Source organism: Giraffa tippelskirchi, chromosome 14 (assembly GCF_054371585.1).
Source record: "Giraffa tippelskirchi isolate mGirTip1 chromosome 14, T2T-mGirTip1v1.2.pri, whole genome shotgun sequence".
In the NCBI taxonomy this organism is placed as follows: domain Eukaryota; kingdom Metazoa; phylum Chordata; class Mammalia; order Artiodactyla; family Giraffidae; genus Giraffa; species Giraffa tippelskirchi.
In genome coordinates, this window is record NC_137288.1 from 7,313,929 (window position 1) to 7,329,077 (window position 15,149).

The window sequence follows — 15,149 nt, forward strand, 5'->3', positions numbered from 1 at the left end:
TGACGTTGGAAGCCAGGGGAAGACGAGCTGTCGTCCTGCTGGGGTAGGGGAAGGGGTGGGGCCGGGGGAGGTCAGGCTCCAGCAGTGGGAGGGGCGTGAGGTCCGCCTGCGGCAGTTGGTGACCTTCCCGCTCCCCTCAGGGCAGAGCCGCCGGCCTGAGAATGAGGGCGCTGCTGAGCCCAGGGGCTGGGATGGCCCGTTGCTGCTGTGGTCCCAGAGCTCCACCCGAGACCTGAGGGAAACCTTCTGCCCGTGAGTCCTCTCCCGCTTGTCTGTCAGCTTGTTTGAAGCATGCTGGGTTTTCTGCCCAGCTGGCTAAGGGGAGTCCCTGGAAATGCAATGGTGTGGGTTTTGGCAGACTTCAGGGAAGACATGCCAGATGAGCCTGGGAGACTCCAGCTTAATCTGGATTCAGGAGATATCTCTTCGGGCCAGCTAGTAATTGTAGGATAAGCCTAATGAGTCTTCACAGGATGAAGAGAGTAACGTGCCAAGGTAGCATTCGATGTCCTCATTCGAGAGGATGAAGCTGGTGCTCAGAGAAGGGGGGAACTTGGCCACAGCAAGGAGGTGTGCACCCAGACAGAACCCCCAGATCCGGCCATTGGAGCTCAGGGAGGCCACTGGTGTGGCTTGTCCCTGTGGCAGGGGCCGAGGCACGCAGCCCACCCTGATTCCTGTGGGGGCCTGACTTGGGAAGTGCCATCTGGTAGCTTTGAGACTCACCAAACCAAATTGCACTGGAGAGAGGAGGGACACCTTCCTTCATCCACCCCCCACCCCCGCCGGCTTCCCACATACCCTGACCCCTTTCTCTCGATTTCGGAGCCATTTCCAGAGTCCCGCTCATATGACCTCATTCGAAGTGCACTGTGGACGAGCTGCCATCTGCAGCTGCTACCACAGCAGCCAAGGGCTTTAGCTCCCGAGTACCTCCCTTCCTTTGGAACTTGGGGGCCCTCTACTCCCCACTTGCACACCACAGACCTTTGCTGAGGATTGTGGGGACCCTCACTCAGTTTGCAGCACGTTGTAGCCATCCCTGTCCTCCCTTGAAACTCAGCTTGTGAGCTCCTTTGGAGCAGCGTGGCCCACCTGGCTGCAACGGAAGAGACACAGCTGACAGTGAAACAACAGCTTAGATCTGAGAGCCGGAAAGCTCTGTCAAAAGGGACCTCCCTCTTCACGCCGTAGAGGCTGTAGGAGCCGCCAGGGTTTCGGAACCAGTGCTGGGGCCAAAATGACTCCACAGCTGTTTTCCTTCCTGGGGAGGGTTCTGGCTTGAGTGGGAATGGCTCAAGTCTAAGGTTCTGAAAGCCCACTGTGTGCAGATGCACGGTACACAGAGAGGAGAAGGTGGAGTCCTGCCCTGGAGGTGGTCACAGCTCACGGATGAGCCAGGCAGGCAGGCAGGCAGGGCATGAGAACACCTGAGCTGCCTTCATGAGTGAATGGTGTGGGGGCAGAGGAAGAGAAGCCGGTCTGCTCCCTCATGTGGTGCCCAGGGCAGGTTGTCCCCAGAGGAAACCCTTACGACGGTGAGGAGAATCCCTGCTGTTTCCCAAGGGGTTCCGTCGGTGCGTGTCTTCCCCGGAGCGCTCAGGCCGTCTCTAAAGTACACTGGCCATGGGCATTGCCTCTCCTTGGAACTTCCCATGTGTTTCTCTTTTTTATGGAACAGTGATTTTCTAGAGGGGTTCTGGGCCACAAGGATGTTGGGTCATTTTCTAGCCTTCTGTCATGAAGAACGCTTTCCTGGGCGTTGGGGTGGTTTGTTGTTCCAGCTCCCTTTCTTGGCTTCTTTTGGGAGCTGGTGCAACAAGACGAGCTCAGCCTCTGCCTTCTGGCTGAGATGTCACCCTTGAAACAGCAATGCCTGCCTGGAGATAATGATGGCAGTGGCCAAAAGGGCTTCGTTTGGCACATGGTATCTTGAAAGGACGTACACCGTCCTTTCAGATATCAAAGGCTAGTTCAAATGACATAAAAATGAGAACTCTCCAATGGAGTCTTACAGTAGGTGGAGAGTCCGAAAAACACTGCTTCAGTCATTTCACGGAGAGTCATTGATTGGGGACACCAAGAATATAGGAAGGAATGCACAAAGAAAAGATGAAATTGTGTTCAGGATCGGGGGAAGGGATGAACAGGGCGTGCTTGCCTTGAATCCAGGCTTTGTTGGGGGGTGGGGCATAAAGATCAAACGGGTCTGAAACTACCAAGTGGTGATGGTAACACAGTATCACCAGAGTTACACAACAGTGTTCCCAAATTGCAACAATGATGAGAAAGTTTACGAATCCCAACTTAACCAACAAAAATACAGGAAACCATACAAAAAAGAAAACATCACCAGAAAGGTGGAAACAAACCAAATGCAAAGCAGTTCAGGGGAAAGGAACTCCATGTCCCCTGGGGGCAGACCGAGTTGCCGGCGTCCACGGTGAGCAGACAGGGATGGAGGCTGCAGAGCCGACCGCTCCCCTGGACGTGGTGTTTCCGGCAAGGGCTCTGGGTGTCTGTCCAGAGCGGGGGCTCGTTCTCCCTGCAGGGGTGGGTGAGTCATCGTGGGCGTCTGGGTGTTGCGCGGGAGCCAGGGCAGGCTCTCCCTGCCGAGGCGGTGACTCCTCCTCTGCCTCGGGTTGTCCTGCCAGAGCCCGAGCAGGTACAGGTGCACGTGGAGGTGGAGGTTCTGGCTGAGGGGGTGGGACATCAGTGCCTGGGGCTGGGGGTCCTGCAGGCACGGAGATCCGATCTGCCCAGTGTGCTGGCCAGTACCCAGCTGGCCTGGTGTCTCTGCGAGGGCAAGTCTCGGTTCTCCATCTGCCCTCGGTGGATCCCTGGGTCCTGCACCTGGAGCCACCACCTCTGTAGGGACAGGTCTGGGAAGTGGAGCCTGGTTCCAGTTGGAGGTCAGTGCTAGAGCTGGGGGAGAAGCAAAGTTTGCCCACAGGCCAGCCTTGGCATGTGCGTATCCCGGGACAGAAAGCTTCCAAGAGATTCCCAAAGAATACCCAGCGTCGGATGTCTTTTGGGACTGAAGTGTGCAAGACGGGGGGCGGGGGGTGTGAGGCCAGTGCTTGCTGCAGGCCCAGCAGCAGCTTTCGGGGACTCGTCCCTGTGTAGCTCAGCACCCCGTCCCCACACACTCCCGTGCAGCAGCCCCAGCGTCCTCACCTCTGTGCTCTGGCGTGCTGGGCTCCAGGTCCTCCTGCTGCCTCAGAGGCCGGGGTTCTCGGGACTCTGGGTCGGAGCCGGGTGTGCTGAGCTCCGTGGCAGCCTCAGACTGGGCCGGCGGGTGTATCCTAGGCGGTGTCTCTGCAGCAGGCCTTCCCCGCCTCCTCTTCTCCCCCGGTGGGGCTGATGCCTCCGTGGGCACGCTCACCTGGAGCCTGCACTGGGCCTCACGGGCGGGGGGGTGGTGCTCCGACCCCTCCCTCCGGGAGGTGGATGGGGTGTCCCCGTCCTCGGCCTCATCACGTGGGAAGCTCTGCAACGACAGTGACCGTCAGCCAGCCATGCTGGGAGTTTTCCAAGCTGGGCCTGGCCAGTGGAACCGCTGCTTCTGCCTGCTCGAACTTCTCTTCCCAGAAGGGTCAGAGACGTGTGTCTGCTCAGATCCCCACCCGGGAGGAAAGAGACCCACCTGTGGGTGTGAGGTCAGCCTGGGCGGCCGCCGCTGCCCGCACACTCCCCATCGGGCCCAGCCTGCTCTCCCCTGGGGTGTGGACACAACTTGTCCGCAGGCTTCTGACCCCACATCCGCCTGGGCTTCCTTGAGGGAGACACACCCCGAGAAACCCGCATCCACACACACAGGCAAAGGACCCGGTGTTTCCGGGTGGCATGGGCGAGGTGGCCTGGCCCGGCCTGGGGCTCCCCGTGTTACCTTTCTGTTTCTCCGGGCAAACGGCCAGAGGCCTCTCGGGGGTGTCCTGAGCCAACGTCGACAGGGTGCCCACGCACACTGCCTGTGAGCTCTCCTGAGGCCCCGGCCTCTGGGCATGGGCAAACAGCAGAACATCCTGGCAGCAAGTGATCTGGCTGGGGGCTCCTCTCCGCTCTGGAGGCCTGGATACCCGGGTTGCGGGTTCTGTTGGGTTCTGTTGCCGGCAGGTGACATCATCGCCTGGGGTTCGTGCTGAGGTCCCTTCCCCAAAACTTCCCAAGGGAATCTCTGGGTTTCTGACTGCTCGACCACCCCCCTTAGGCCATGTGCAGGCACAGAGACGCCCACACAGCCCAGCCCACAGCCCTGGGGAGGCCTGGGTGCAGCCAGGGCCTGAGCTCCGAGGGCCCTGCTGCTCTCAGACCAGGCTCCTTCTTCTCATAAGTGGTGTGGCCCTGGACAAGCATATGCCCCTCAGGGTTTCCCCAGTCTCTCCATCTGCAGAGTGGGGGTCATTCTCCCATCTGCTTCCTAGGTCTGTCGGCCTACGAGCAGCTCCATGCCTTTCCACCTGGGGCCGATATCACGTGGAGCTCGTGCGCTGAGACTTCAGAAAGAAAGATTCCATCCAGGGCTGACATAGCACAGAATGGGGCAGAACGAGGCCTGGATGTGCCGTGGTACCCAGGAAAAGGCACTCCCCCTCCTGACTGTTTTGAGACCCCGCATCCAAGTTGGAGGACCGAAAGGAAGACTCGAAGGTCTCCCTCTCTTGTAGAAAAGAGTAGCCAACTTTCTGGTCCTGTTTCCATTGAGATTCTGTTCAAGTGTCCCAGCTCGGCTTCTGCGGGTGGCTGAGCTTCTAATGGCTCCCTGCGTTCTTGTCTTTTCCTCTGCAAACCTTCCGTCCTTTTCCCCCTTCTGGGGTGGATGGGCGCTGTCATTGCTTCTACCTTCGAGACAGATTGAGGAAAAGTCTGGACCATCGACTCCTTTCCTCTCTTTGGTTCCGTGTCTCTCTCTGGCTGTGTCCCTCTCTTTTCCTTTCTCAATTCCCTCTGTGTCTTCCTCTTTCTCTCTCGTGTGTGAATGGATGGATGCTAGGAATTCCACATGTATATGATTAGATGAGGGTTATGTTTTAGGGATAGGTTAGAGGGAGAGAAAGGCTTCAGGTCGGAGTTGGTCATAGGGGAAGGGTCAAGGGTGGTGGTGGTGTTTCTTGGAATCTGAGTGCTGTGCATTCTTCGTCTCTTTCCATATGAACCCCTTCTCAGATACACCACTTGGAAGGAGTCTCTCGTGTTCCGTTTCCTATCTTTTGCATTTGTGAATGCTTAGCTTCTCTGTTGTGAAGAGGTTCCATTGGATGGAAACCCATTGGTGTACTTCGTGTACCTCTTTCCCTTAATTGAAGAGACCCATTTCTACCTCCGCCCAGCAAATGGCAAGGAGACTCTGATGTTAAGGAGCCTTTGACCTACGCTTCTTTCTAGCTATCTCATGACATCAGTCTTTAGGGTGAGGTTTTTCCCCAATATTGAGGTGGTCTGAGATCCAAACCAATAGCGTTCTTCAGATGTAGCTGTCTGGGTTTCCCATGGACATTGATTGAAGAGGCTTTCTTGTTCCCATTTGGATAATCTCCCCTTCTGTGTCAGAGATGAGTTGACGATGGATGCTGGGGTTTGTTTCTGGACCCTCAACTTTATTCCATCGATCTGGATCTGTGTGTGTTGTTGTATTCCCAATAGCATACTGTCCTGCCGCTGCTGCTGCTGCTGCTAAGTCACTTCAGTCGTGTCAGACTCTGTGCGACCCCATGGCCTGAAGCCTACCAGGCTCCTCCGTCCAGGGCATTTTCCAGGCAAGAGTACTGGAGTGGGTCGCCATTGCCTTCTCCGATACTCTCCTGAGGATCCTAGTTTGGTCGTCTAATTTCCTTTCACACAACCTTGGATGTCCGTATCAGGGCCTTTTCGTCGGATTGTATTGACAATTTAGGCTCTTTTCTGTTTCCGTAACCCCTTTTGCAATTCTTTGTTCAGTGCGAAAATGCATTGGCATTTTGGGAGGAATAGCATCGAAGCTGTGGATTGCCTTGTGGGGCTGTGACATCATTTTACCAATAGGAATTTTTCAAGCCCTGAGCACAGCTTCTCTCTCCAGTGATTGGTGTGGGCTTGATCTTCCTTCTTCCATCTCTCGCCGTTTTGTGAGAACAGGTGCATCCTTCCCTTCTGGGTTAGATGGACTCGTGGATATCACTTCAGTGCATGGCATTGTCAGTGGGGGTGATAATTCCTTTCTCATTGGAAGACTTTGCTGTGAGTATTAGAAATGCAAGTGACTTCTCTTCCCCTTCCTCCCTGTCCATCTCTCAGAGCCACCGGGAAACAGAGGCCTCATCCACGGTCACACAGGCCTGAGGGGGTGCAACTAGACTGTTGTTTCTTCAGGCCCTCAGTGCTGGACATCATCCGGGATCCTCTGTGTGTGTCTTCCTCAGTCTGGTGTCCCTTCAGACCTTTCCCTAGTTTTCACAGGCTTGTTGTGTTGGTGTTCTTTGTCTGTTTGGAGACACATCCTTGATAAGCTTTGTATTTCCACTCATTCGTCTGGCGATGTATGACCTGTCTTTTGCTTTTGTCATGAGGTCTTTCCCACAGTAGATATCTTTGATTTTGCCAAGTCCACTGTATTCTCTGGGATTTTTTGTGGACTGCCTTTTAGTTTTGTGTGTGAAGACTCAAAGCACGTGTCCGGTTTCTGCTCATTGTTCTTCTAGATTGGTGACAAGTTTTCACGGAAAGTTTGTCTAGGGATAAGTGGAAGTGAACTCGGTGTAAGGTGTCAAGTCTCCATCTCCATTCATGTCATCCCCTGCAGTTTCCAATTCCCTGTTCCTGAGTGGTTTTGGAGACCTTGTGGGGAGTTTGGTTGCATTGGAGTTTGCATTACCACCTTGATTCGATTCACACTGTTCTGCCGTCAGGGACACTGTCAAGGGGGAGTGAGGAGCAGCCTGCACTTCCAGCAGTGACCACACGGTGGGGCGAGTGCTGCTCTCCCCTCTGGGAGCCCCAGGCCACAGGCATCCCAGTGAGGAGCCAGCTCTGTGCTCAGCTGAAAGGAGTTAGTCTCTCAGGGGCCTCTGAGCCCTTGCCTTTGGATCACCCAGGGTGGGCATTGACTGGGACAGAAAAAATTGCCCTGAATTCCATGGACGGAAGAGCCTGGCTGTGTAGAGTTCGTGGGTTGCCGTGAATCAGACACAACTGAGGACAGAAAAATTCAATACATTAAAACACTTTTGGGGGGTGGGGGTGAGTGAAAGGGGGTGATGTGGGTTTTTTTGTCTTATATAACAGCCAAGGGAAATCTAGTTTAAACCTAAATTCACATAGACGGGAAAGGTATAGCTCTCCGTCACCCTATTAAAAAAAAAAAAAAAACTACTAAACTTTTCTGAAAGTTTATTTACTAGCTTCCTTGAGCAGTTCATGGTGAAGCTTTTTTTTTTTTTTTTTTCTGTGACATTGGCCTCATTAAAAAGTACGGTTTGCCTTTACTGGATAATTTTGTTCATTGGTTTCTTAGGGAACCTTGGTAATATTTGAGTTTCCTGGGGAGTATGGTCACATGACCTGGCCCTGGCCAATCGGTGCGTTCCACCTCCCTGGCCACTGTGATTGGCTCCGGGCTGGGGCAGTGCCCAATCGGGGCCCAGGGCCGGGCCTGACGTTGGAAGCCAGGGGAAGACGAGCTGTCGTCCTGCTGGGGTAGGGGAAGGGGTGGGGCCGGGGGAGGTCAGGCTCCAGCAGTGGGAGGGGCGTGAGGTCCGCCTGCGGCAGTTGGTGACCTTCCCGCTCCCCTCAGGGCAGAGCCGCCGGCCTGAGAATGAGGGCGCTGCTGAGCCCAGGGGCTGGGATGGCCCGTTGCTGCTGTGGTTCCAGAGCTCCACCCGAGACCTGAGGGAAACCTTCTGCCCGTGAGTCCTCTCCCGCTTGTCTGTCAGCTTGTTTGAAGCATGCTGGGTTTTCTGCCCAGCTGGCTAAGGGGAGTCCCTGGAAATGCAATGGTGTGGGTTTTGGCAGACTTCAGGGAAGACATGCCAGATGAGCCTGGGAGACTCCAGCTTAATCTGGATTCAGGAGATATCTCTTCGGGCCAGCTAGTAATTGTAGGATAAGCCTAATGAGTCTTCACAGGATGAAGAGAGTAACGTGCCAAGGTAGCATTCGATGTCCTCATTCGAGAGGATGAAGCTGGTGCTCAGAGAAGGGGGGAACTTGGCCACAGCAAGGAGGTGTGCACCCAGACAGAACCCCCAGATCCGGCCATTGGAGCTCAGGGAGGCCACTGGTGTGGCTTGTCCCTGTGGCAGGGGCCGAGGCACGCAGCCCACCCTGATTCCTGTGGGGGCCTGACTTGGGAAGTGCCATCTGGTAGCTTTGAGACTCACCAAACCAAATTGCACTGGAGAGAGGAGGGACACCTTCCTTCATCCACCCCCCACCCCCGCCGGCTTCCCACATACCCTGACCCCTTTCTCTCGATTTCGGAGCCATTTCCAGAGTCCCGCTCATATGACCTCATTCGAAGTGCACTGTGGACGAGCTGCCATCTGCAGCTGCTACCACAGCAGCCAAGGGCTTTAGCTCCCGAGTACCTCCCTTCCTTTGGAACTTGGGGGCCCTCTACTCCCCACTTGCACACCACAGACCTTTGCTGAGGATTGTGGGGACCCTCACTCAGTTTGCAGCACGTTGTAGCCATCCCTGTCCTCCCTTGAAACTCAGCTTGTGAGCTCCTTTGGAGCAGCGTGGCCCACCTGGCTGCAACGGAAGAGACACAGCTGACAGTGAAACAACAGCTTAGATCTGAGAGCCGGAAAGCTCTGTCAAAAGGGACCTCCCTCTTCACGCCGTAGAGGCTGTAGGAGCCGCCAGGGTTTCGGAACCAGTGCTGGGGCCAAAATGACTCCACAGCTGTTTTCCTTCCTGGGGAGGGTTCTGGCTTGAGTGGGAATGGCTCAAGTCTAAGGTTCTGAAAGCCCACTGTGTGCAGATGCACGGTACACAGAGAGGAGAAGGTGGAGTCCTGCCCTGGAGGTGGTCACAGCTCACGGATGAGCCAGGCAGGCAGGCAGGCAGGGCATGAGAACACCTGAGCTGCCTTCATGAGTGAATGGTGTGGGGGCAGAGGAAGAGAAGCCGGTCTGCTCCCTCATGTGGTGCCCAGGGCAGGTTGTCCCCAGAGGAAACCCTTACGACGGTGAGGAGAATCCCTGCTGTTTCCCAAGGGGTTCCGTCGGTGCGTGTCTTCCCCGGAGCGCTCAGGCCGTCTCTAAAGTACACTGGCCATGGGCATTGCCTCTCCTTGGAACTTCCCATGTGTTTCTCTTTTTTATGGAACAGTGATTTTCTAGAGGGGTTCTGGGCCACAAGGATGTTGGGTCATTTTCTAGCCTTCTGTCATGAAGAACGCTTTCCTGGGCGTTGGGGTGGTTTGTTGTTCCAGCTCCCTTTCTTGGCTTCTTTTGGGAGCTGGTGCAACAAGACGAGCTCAGCCTCTGCCTTCTGGCTGAGATGTCACCCTTGAAACAGCAATGCCTGCCTGGAGATAATGATGGCAGTTGCCAAAAGGGCTTCGTTTGGCACATGGTATCTTGAAAGGACGTACACCGTCCTTTCAGATATCAAAGGCTAGTTCAAATGACATAAAAATGAGAACTCTCCAATGGAGTCTTACAGTAGGTGGAGAGTCCGAAAAACACTGCTTCAGTCATTTCACGGAGAGTCATTGATTGGGGACACCAAGAATATAGGAAGGAATGCACAAAGAAAAGATGAAATTGTGTTCAGGATCGGGGGAAGGGATGAACAGGGCGTGCTTGCCTTGAATCCAGGCTTTGTTGGGGGGTGGGGCATAAAGATCAAACGGGTCTGAAACTACCAAGTGGTGATGGTAACACAGTATCACCAGAGTTACACAACAGTGTTCCCAAATTGCAACAATGATGAGAAAGTTTACGAATCCCAACTTAACCAACAAAAATACAGGAAACCATACAAAAAAGAAAACATCACCAGAAAGGTGGAAACAAACCAAATGCAAAGCAGTTCAGGGGAAAGGAACTCCATGTCCCCTGGGGGCAGACCGAGTTGCCGGCGTCCACGGTGAGCAGACAGGGATGGAGGCTGCAGAGCCGACCGCTCCCCTGGACGTGGTGTTTCCGGCAAGGGCTCTGGGTGTCTGTCCAGAGCGGGGGCTCGTTCTCCCTGCAGGGGTGGGTGAGTCATCGTGGGCGTCTGGGTGTTGCGCGGGAGCCAGGGCAGGCTCTCCCTGCCGAGGCGGTGACTCCTCCTCTGCCTCGGGTTGTCCTGCCAGAGCCCGAGCAGGTACAGGTGCACGTGGAGGTGGAGGTTCTGGCTGAGGGGGTGGGACATCAGTGCCTGGGGCTGGGGGTCCTGCAGGCACGGAGATCCGATCTGCCCAGTGTGCTGGCCAGTACCCAGCTGGCCTGGTGTCTCTGCGAGGGCAAGTCTCGGTTCTCCATCTGCCCTCGGTGGATCCCTGGGTCCTGCACCTGGAGCCACCACCTCTGTAGGGACAGGTCTGGGAAGTGGAGCCTGGTTCCAGTTGGAGGTCAGTGCTAGAGCTGGGGGAGAAGCAAAGTTTGCCCACAGGCCAGCCTTGGCATGTGCGTATCCCGGGACAGAAAGCTTCCAAGAGATTCCCAAAGAATACCCAGCGTCGGATGTCTTTTGGGACTGAAGTGTGCAAGACGGGGGGCGGGGGGTGTGAGGCCAGTGCTTGCTGCAGGCCCAGCAGCAGCTTTCGGGGACTCGTCCCTGTGTAGCTCAGCACCCCGTCCCCACACACTCCCGTGCAGCAGCCCCAGCGTCCTCACCTCTGTGCTCTGGCGTGCTGGGCTCCAGGTCCTCCTGCTGCCTCAGAGGCCGGGGTTCTCGGGACTCTGGGTCGGAGCCGGGTGTGCTGAGCTCCGTGGCAGCCTCAGACTGGGCCGGCGGGTGTATCCTAGGCGGTGTCTCTGCAGCAGGCCTTCCCCGCCTCCTCTTCTCCCCCGGTGGGGCTGATGCCTCCGTGGGCACGCTCACCTGGAGCCTGCACTGGGCCTCACGGGCGGGGGGGTGGTGCTCCGACCCCTCCCTCCGGGAGGTGGATGGGGTGTCCCCGTCCTCGGCCTCATCACGTGGGAAGCTCTGCAACGACAGTGACCGTCAGCCAGCCATGCTGGGAGTTTTCCAAGCTGGGCCTGGCCAGTGGAACCGCTGCTTCTGCCTGCTCGAACTTCTCTTCCCAGAAGGGTCAGAGACGTGTGTCTGCTCAGATCCCCACCCGGGAGGAAAGAGACCCACCTGTGGGTGTGAGGTCAGCCTGGGCGGCCGCCGCTGCCCGCACACTCCCCATCGGGCCCAGCCTGCTCTCCCCTGGGGTGTGGACACAACTTGTCCGCAGGCTTCTGACCCCACATCCGCCTGGGCTTCCTTGAGGGAGACACACCCCGAGAAACCCGCATCCACACACACAGGCAAAGGACCCGGTGTTTCCGGGTGGCATGGGCGAGGTGGCCTGGCCCGGCCTGGGGCTCCCCGTGTTACCTTTCTGTTTCTCCGGGCAAACGGCCAGAGGCCTCTCGGGGGTGTCCTGAGCCAACGTCGACAGGGTGCCCACGCACACTGCCTGTGAGCTCTCCTGAGGCCCCGGCCTCTGGGCATGGGCAAACAGCAGAACATCCTGGCAGCAAGTGATCTGGCTGGGGGCTCCTCTCCGCTCTGGAGGCCTGGATACCCGGGTTGCGGGTTCTGTTGGGTTCTGTTGCCGGCAGGTGACATCATCGCCTGGGGTTCGTGCTGAGGTCCCTTCCCCAAAACTTCCCAAGGGAATCTCTGGGTTTCTGACTGCTCGACCACCCCCCTTAGGCCATGTGCAGGCACAGAGACGCCCACACAGCCCAGCCCACAGCCCTGGGGAGGCCTGGGTGCAGCCAGGGCCTGAGCTCCGAGGGCCCTGCTGCTCTCAGACCAGGCTCCTTCTTCTCATAAGTGGTGTGGCCCTGGACAAGCATATGCCCCTCAGGGTTTCCCCAGTCTCTCCATCTGCAGAGTGGGGGTCATTCTCCCATCTGCTTCCTAGGTCTGTCGGCCTACGAGCAGCTCCATGCCTTTCCACCTGGGGCCGATATCACGTGGAGCTCGTGCGCTGAGACTTCAGAAAGAAAGATTCCATCCAGGGCTGACATAGCACAGAATGGGGCAGAACGAGGCCTGGATGTGCCGTGGTACCCAGGAAAAGGCACTCCCCCTCCTGACTGTTTTGAGACCCCGCATCCAAGTTGGAGGACCGAAAGGAAGACTCGAAGGTCTCCCTCTCTTGTAGAAAAGAGTAGCCAACTTTCTGGTCCTCTGTTTCCATTGAGATTCTGTTCAAGTGTCCCAGCTCGGCTTCTGCGGGTGGCTGAGCTTCTAATGGCTCCCTGCGTTCTTGTCTTTTCCTCTGCAAACCTTCCGTCCTTTTCCCCCTTCTGGGGTGGATGGGCGCTGTCATTGCTTCTACCTTCGAGACAGATTGAGGAAAAGTCTGGACCATCGACTCCTTTCCTCTCTTTGGTTCCGTGTCTCTCTCTGGCTGTGTCCCTCTCTTTTCCTTTCTCAATTCCCTCTGTGTCTTCCTCTTTCTCTCTCGTGTGTGGATGGATGGATGCTAGGAATTCCACATGTATATGATTAGATGAGGGTTATGTTTTAGGGATAGGTTAGAGGGAGAGAAAGGCTTCAGGTCGGAGTTGGTCATAGGGGAAGGGTCAAGGGTGGTGGTGGTGTTTCTTGGAATCTGAGTGCTGTGCATTCTTCGTCTCTTTCCATATGAACCCCTTCTCAGATACACCACTTGGAAGGAGTCTCTCGTGTTCCGTTTCCTATCTTTTGCATTTGTGAATGCTTAGCTTCTCTGTTGTGAAGAGGTTCCATTGGATGGAAACCCATTGGTGTACTTCGTGTACCTCTTTCCCTTAATTGAAGAGACCCATTTCTACCTCCGCCCAGCAAATGGCAAGGAGACTCTGATGTTAAGGAGCCTTTGACCTACGCTTCTTTCTAGCTATCTCATGACATCAGTCTTTAGGGTGAGGTTTTTCCCCAATATTGAGGTGGTCTGAGATCCAAACCAATAGCGTTCTTCAGATGTAGCTGTCTGGGTTTCCCATGGACATTGATTGAAGAGGCTTTCTTGTTCCCATTTGGATAATCTCCCCTTCTGTGTCAGAGATGAGTTGACGATGGATGCTGGGGTTTGTTTCTGGACCCTCAACTTTATTCCATCGATCTGGATCTGTGTGTGTTGTTGTATTCCCAATAGCATACTGTCCTGCCGCTGCTGCTGCTGCTGCTAAGTCACTTCAGTCGTGTCAGACTCTGCGCGACCCCATGGCCTGCAGCCTACCAGGCTCCTCCGTCCAGGGCATTTTCCAGGCAAGAGTACTGGAGTGGGTCGCCATTGCCTTCTCCGATACTCTCCTGAGGATCCTAGTTTGGTCGTCTAATTTCCTTTCACACAACCTTGGATGTCCGTATCGGGGCCTTTTCGTCGGATTGTATTGACAATTTAGGCTCTTTTCTGTTTCCGTAACCCCTTTTGCAATTCTTTGTTCGGTGCGAAAATGCATTGGCATTTTGGGAGGAATAGCATCGAAGCTGTGGATTGCCTTGTGGGGCTGTGACATCATTTTACCAATAGGAATTTTTCAAGCCCTGAGCACAGCTTCTCTCTCCAGTGATTGGTGTGGGCTTGATCTTCCTTCTTCCATCTCTCGCCGTTTTGTGAGAACAGGTGCATCCTTCCTTTCTGGGTTAGATGGACTCGTGGATATCACTTCAGTGCATGGCATTGTCAGTGGGGGTGATAATTCCCTTCTCATTGGAAGACTTTGCTGTGAGTATTAGAAATGCAAGTGACTTCTCTTCCCCTTCCTCCCTGTCCATCTCTCAGAGCCACCGGGAAACAGAGGCCTCATCCACGGTCACACAGGCCTGAGGGGGTGCAACTAGACTGTTGTTTCTTCAGGCCCTCAGTGCTGGACATCATCCGGGATCCTCTGTGTGTGTCTTCCTCAGTCTGGTATCCCTTCAGACCTTTCCCTAGTTTTCACAGGCTTGTTGTGTTGGTGTTCTTTGTCTGTTTGGAGACACATCCTTGATAAGCTTTGTGTTTCCACTCATTCGTCTGGCGATGTATGACCTGTCTTTTGCTTTTGTCATGAGGTCTTTCCCACAGTAGATATCTTTGATTTTGCCAAGTCCACTGTATTCTCTGGGTTTTTTTGTGGACTGCCTTTTAGTTTTGTGTGTGAAGACTCAAAGCACGTGTCCGGTTTCTGCTCATTGTTCTTCTAGATTGGTGACAAGTTTTCACGGAAAGTTTGTCTAGGGATAAGTGGAAGTGAACTCGGTGTAAGGTGTCAAGTCTCCATCTCCATTCATGTCATCCCCTGCAGTTTCCAATTCCCTGTTCCTGAGTGGTTTTGGAGACCTTGTGGGGAGTTTGGTTGCATTGGAGTTTGCATTACCACCTTGATTCGATTCACACTGTTCTGCCGTCAGGGACACTGTCAAGGGGGAGTGAGGAGCAGCCTGCACTTCCAGCAGTGACCACACGGTGGGGCGAGTGCTGCTCTCCCCTCTGGGAGCCCCAGGCCACAGGCATCCCAGTGAGGAGCCAGCTCTGTGCTCAGCTGAAAGGAGTTAGTCTCTCAGGGGCCTCTGAGCCCTTGCCTTTGGATCACCCAGGGTGGGCATTGACTGGGACAGAAAAAATTGCCCTGAATTCCATGGACGGAAGAGCCTGGCTGTGTAGAGTTCGTGGGTTGCCGTGAATCAGACACAACTGAGGACAGAAAAATTCAATACATTAAAACACTTTTGGGGGGTGGGGGTGAGTGAAAGGGGGTGATGTGGGTTTTTTTGTCTTATATAACAGCCAAGGGAAATCTAGTTTAAACCTAAATTCACATAGACGGGAAAGGTATAGCTCTCCGTCACCCTATTAAAAAAAAAAAAAACTACTAAACTTTTCTGAAAGTTTATTTACTAGCTTCCTTGAGCAGTTCATGGTGAAGCTTTTTTTTTTTTTTTTTCTGTGACATTGGCCTCATTAAAAAGTACGGTTTGCCTTTACTGGATAATTTTGTTCATTGGTTTCTTAGGGAACCTTGGTAATATTTGAGTTTCCTGGGGAG

At 54.8% G+C, this 15,149-nt stretch overlaps 2 protein-coding genes and 1 long non-coding RNA gene across 3 annotated transcripts in view; 1 reads left to right on the forward strand and 2 right to left on the reverse strand.

Annotated features, from left to right (window-relative positions):
- The window catches only part of LOC145534155 (uncharacterized), a 40,404-nt gene that overhangs the window by 22,802 nt on the left and 2,453 nt on the right, over positions 1-15,149 (forward strand). The window contains exons 4-5 of the long non-coding RNA XR_014074283.1: positions 141-252; positions 7,769-7,880. This is a non-coding gene — a long non-coding RNA (uncharacterized LOC145534155). The remainder of the gene's footprint in view (positions 1-140; positions 253-7,768; positions 7,881-15,149) is intronic.
- Positions 147-5,584, reverse strand: LOC145533854 (uncharacterized). The gene is made up of 3 exons (XM_081561198.1): positions 3,890-5,584; positions 3,178-3,490; positions 147-2,925 (listed from the first exon to the last, which is right to left on the reverse strand). The coding sequence occupies exons 1-3, from the start codon at positions 4,124-4,126 to the stop codon at positions 2,294-2,296; spliced, it is 1,182 nt and encodes a 393-aa protein (XP_081417324.1). The 5' UTR covers positions 4,127-5,584; the 3' UTR covers positions 147-2,293.
- LOC145533861 (uncharacterized) lies at positions 7,783-14,383 on the reverse strand. Its single transcript, XM_081561206.1, has 3 exons — positions 11,518-14,383; positions 10,806-11,118; positions 7,783-10,553 (listed from the first exon to the last, which is right to left on the reverse strand). The coding sequence occupies exons 1-3, from the start codon at positions 11,752-11,754 to the stop codon at positions 9,922-9,924; spliced, it is 1,182 nt and encodes a 393-aa protein (XP_081417332.1). The 5' UTR covers positions 11,755-14,383; the 3' UTR covers positions 7,783-9,921.

Bases quoted from the DNA above. Each gene is read 5' to 3' on its own strand.
- LOC145533854 (XM_081561198.1), bottom strand. From the start codon at position 4,126: ATGATGTCACCTGCCGGCAACAGAACCCAACAGAACCCGCAACCCGGG. The intron at 3,491-3,889 runs GTAACACGGGGA...CTGTCGTTGCAG, and splicing joins TTGCCCGGAGAAACAGAAAG to AGCTTCCCACGTGATGAGGC. The intron at 2,926-3,177 runs GTGAGGACGCTG...CTTCTCCCCCAG, and splicing joins CAGCACGCCAGAGCACAGAG to CTCTAGCACTGACCTCCAAC.
- LOC145533861 (XM_081561206.1), bottom strand. From the start codon at position 11,754: ATGATGTCACCTGCCGGCAACAGAACCCAACAGAACCCGCAACCCGGG. The intron at 11,119-11,517 runs GTAACACGGGGA...CTGTCGTTGCAG, and splicing joins TTGCCCGGAGAAACAGAAAG to AGCTTCCCACGTGATGAGGC. The intron at 10,554-10,805 runs GTGAGGACGCTG...CTTCTCCCCCAG, and splicing joins CAGCACGCCAGAGCACAGAG to CTCTAGCACTGACCTCCAAC.